Source organism: Oxyura jamaicensis, assembly GCF_011077185.1.
Source record: "Oxyura jamaicensis isolate SHBP4307 breed ruddy duck chromosome 33 unlocalized genomic scaffold, BPBGC_Ojam_1.0 oxy33_random_OJ70461, whole genome shotgun sequence".
NCBI lineage: Eukaryota > Metazoa > Chordata > Aves > Anseriformes > Anatidae > Oxyura > Oxyura jamaicensis.
In genome coordinates this window covers 1-3,271 of record NW_023305043.1, presented here as the reverse complement: position 1 = coordinate 3,271, position 3,271 = coordinate 1, and the positions used below count along the sequence as shown (strand labels likewise).

Below are 3,271 nucleotides of genomic sequence, written 5' to 3'. Positions count from 1 at the left end.
TGGGGACACAGGTGAGGGGCACGGCCATGCCTCACCGTCCGTCTCCGTGTTGTAGATGGACGCCGGGTCGGAGGCCAGCAAGGGCAGGGACACGGCCACGAAGACCAGCAGCAGGCAGGAGACCTTGTAGTCCTCCTCCGAGGACGAGCCATCTGCCAGGGAGGGAGGGGACATTAGGCAGGGGGACCAGGAGGACCTCGGGGACAGCCCCCCCCCCCCCCCCCCGGGGACCCCCCCGGGCCCCGCGGTACCCGTCTTGGAGCCAGCGAGGACGTTGACCAGCGCAGGGTCGATCTCGCAGGGGATCCCCGCGGCCGAGGCCAGCTCGAAGATGCTCAGGGTGACCTGGGAGGGCACGGAGGCTGGAGTGACACAACGCCGTGTGACGTCGCCAAGTGCCACACGAGCCAGCCCCGGGCGGGGACACGCTGTCCCCGTCCCACCCCCGTGCCCACCTGGATGTCGGTGTCGGGAGTGACCACGTCCGTCAGACACTCGATGGGGCCCATCAGGAAGGGGCAGTGGTGGGAGAAGACCTGCGGGGAGACACCGGTGAAGGAGCACCTGGGGTGGGGGGAAAACGCCCGGGGAGAGGGGGAAGGGGTTGGGGGCTCTCGCCGTGACCCCGTGAGGGGGCGGGGGGGGGGGGGGGACGCCCACCTCCCGCAAGCCCTGCTGCGCCATGGCGCGGAAGCTCAGGATCTCGCCGATGATGGTCATCCGCTTCAGGACGTTGTCGGCCGCTGCGGGAGGAGGAGAGGGCTCGGGAAGGATCCGCGCAGCGGGTGGGCGCGGGGACGAGCGTGCAGACGGTGCCACTTGTGCAGCGGCAACGTCCCTGGCGTCCCCCCCCCCCAGACTCACAGGTGAGCCGGGGCAGCAGGGCCGCCATCTGCTCGGGCTTGCAGGAGCTGGAGCGCAGCTGGACCAGCGTGTCCATGTTCTCGTTGACCAGTTTCTGCCAGGGACAAGGGGTTGCTGGTACCGGGGACAAACGCGGCCATCCCGGCGCTTTCGGCCCCGCTCTGCGCCCGGGAGCGAGCCCGAGGGATTGGGGTGGTCCCCGAGGGTGGCTCTGCCTGCCCAGACGCTCAGCAGAGGCGTCCTCGTCCTGGTCCTGGCACCTCGTCCCACCACTGGGACGGGACCTTTGTCGTGGCCTCGGCACCCCGACCCTGGACCCAGCACCCCAGACCTGGCCCCGGCACCCCAAACCTGATCCTGGCACCCCAGACCTGGCCCTGGCACCCCAAACCTGGCCCTGGCACCCCAAACCTGGTCCCAGCACCACAGTCCTGGTCCTGGCACCCCAGACCTGGCCCCGGCACCCCAGACCTGGCCCCGGCACCTCAGACCTGGCCCCAGCACCCCAAACCTGGTCCTGGCACCCCAGACCTGGCCCCGGCACCCCAGTCCTGGCCCCGGCACCCCAGACCTGGCCCCGGCACCCCAGACCTGGTCCTGGCCCCCCAGACCTGGCCCCGGCACCCCAGACCTGGTCCTGGCACCCCAGACCTGGTCCTGGCACCCCAGACCTGGCCCCAGCACCCCAGACCTGATCCTCGCACCCCAGACCTGATCCTCGCACCCCAGACCTGGCCCTGGCACCCCAAACCTGGTCCCAGCACCCCAGACCTGGTCCTGGCACCCCAGACCTGGTGCCGGTACCCCAGACCTGGCCCCGGCACCCCAGACCTGGTCCTGGCACCTCAAACCTGGTCTTGGCACCCCAGACCTGGCCCCGGCACCCCAAACCCACCTTCAGCTCGGTGACCTGGGAGCTGACGTGCCACATGAGGTTGTCGCTCAGGAACTTCATGCCGTAGGGCCCGATGAGCTCAGCCAGCGCCCGCATCTCTGCGGAGACGAGGACAAGAGGGGGGCCATCAGCGGGGGACGCAGAGGGGACGGCTCCCCGCTGGCATCCCCGCGTTCCCTCACCCGAGACATCGGAGAACTCGGCGGCACTGAAGGACGGCTCGCCCTCGCGGGGCACCGTGGTGAAGGCCTGCAGGGCGGGGGCCAGCACGATGGCCCCCATGCTGGCCTGGCGCAGCAGGGCCTCCAGGTACCTGCGGACGTCCAACCGCTGACCCCACGGGGGACGGGGGGGGGAAGGGGACACCCCCCCCCCCCCCCCCCCCCCCGGTGTTTTCGGGCTCCGGCACCCACCAGTTGGTGTAGATGGTGGTGAGGGTCTGCTCGCCGGCGGCGTCGCGGGGCTGCGTCTGCTGCAGGAGGACGCTGCGGATGATGCGCCCCGTGTCCAGGCCCACCAAGTGCGCCAGCGACTGGATGAAGGTCACGTAGGCGCCCAGCCCCACCAGCACCTCCGAGGGACGGGCCACCTCCTGCGTGGCCTGGCTGTAGCCCGCCATGGCCACGATGGCCCTGAGGGGGACGGGAAGGGGCTGGCCACGGATCCGGGGTGGGGGGGGGACCAAACGTCCCCCGGGGCAGCAGCGTGGGGACCCGGCCCCGCAGCCCGGTGCCTACTTGGTGAAGCGCGTTTCCAGGTGGCTGCTGAGGTACTCGGCCGGCGTCACCGTGTGCTCGAAGACGGTGAAGTTGGGCACGTGGTTGAGGCTCAGGGACAGCTCGGCCAGCGTCAGGTGCAGCTTGTCCATGCTGGGGAGGGGGGCAGCGCACGCTGGCAGCCACCCCGCGGCCCCAGAGGGTCGTGGGGACAGCCCCACGGGCACGCCGTGGCCATCAGGGCACGGCCACGGCACACCAAGCCCACCCCCAAGGTCTGGGGCCCACCGCAGTGCGCCCTGTGCTGCCCCCCAGGGCCGTGCCCACCACCCCCCCCCCCAGCCCTGCTCTCACTTGGTGGTCAGGGTCCGGTCCTTCCTCTGGCTCTCGGCCCCCGGCTTGTCCCGCTCGGGCTCCCCCTTCTTGGCGGGGTGTTTTAGGGTCTTCTTGTTGCGGGCCTTGCTGACGGTGGAGGCGCAGTGCTTGGGAAGCAGCTGGCGGCAACGGAGGGTTACAACGGGGGGCTCTAGGATCGGAGCCCCCGTCCCCCCCCGTCCCCGAGGCTGAATCGGGGACGCAGCCCGCCAGCTCTGCTCCCCACGGCCTCTGCCGTCCCGAGGCTGAGGAGAACATCGAGAGCAACGAGGCCACGGACACCCCAAAAGCTACGGAGATCCCGGAGACCCCAAAGGCCACGGAGAGCTCGGAGGCGCTGGGGGCCGGCCCCTCGCTGAGTGAGAGAGCCCAGCGCAGAGCCCCGAGGATGAGGAAGGGAGCGGAGCATTAAGGGAGGAGA

At 70.9% G+C, this 3,271-nt stretch overlaps 1 protein-coding gene across 1 annotated transcript; it reads right to left on the bottom strand.

Annotated features, from left to right (window-relative positions):
* Positions 1-5: 5 nt before the first annotated feature.
* On the bottom strand, positions 6-3,095 carry LOC118158606 (nck-associated protein 1-like; the record flags this gene model as incomplete). Its single annotated transcript, XM_035313275.1, has 10 exons — positions 6-152; positions 252-345; positions 456-536; positions 661-743; positions 865-958; positions 1,760-1,857; positions 1,942-2,072; positions 2,173-2,391; positions 2,497-2,628; positions 2,830-3,095. Coding segments are annotated over 10 exons (1,345 nt in total), but the record flags the coding sequence as incomplete, so codon positions are not given.
* Between the last annotated feature and the right edge of the window lie 176 nt (positions 3,096-3,271).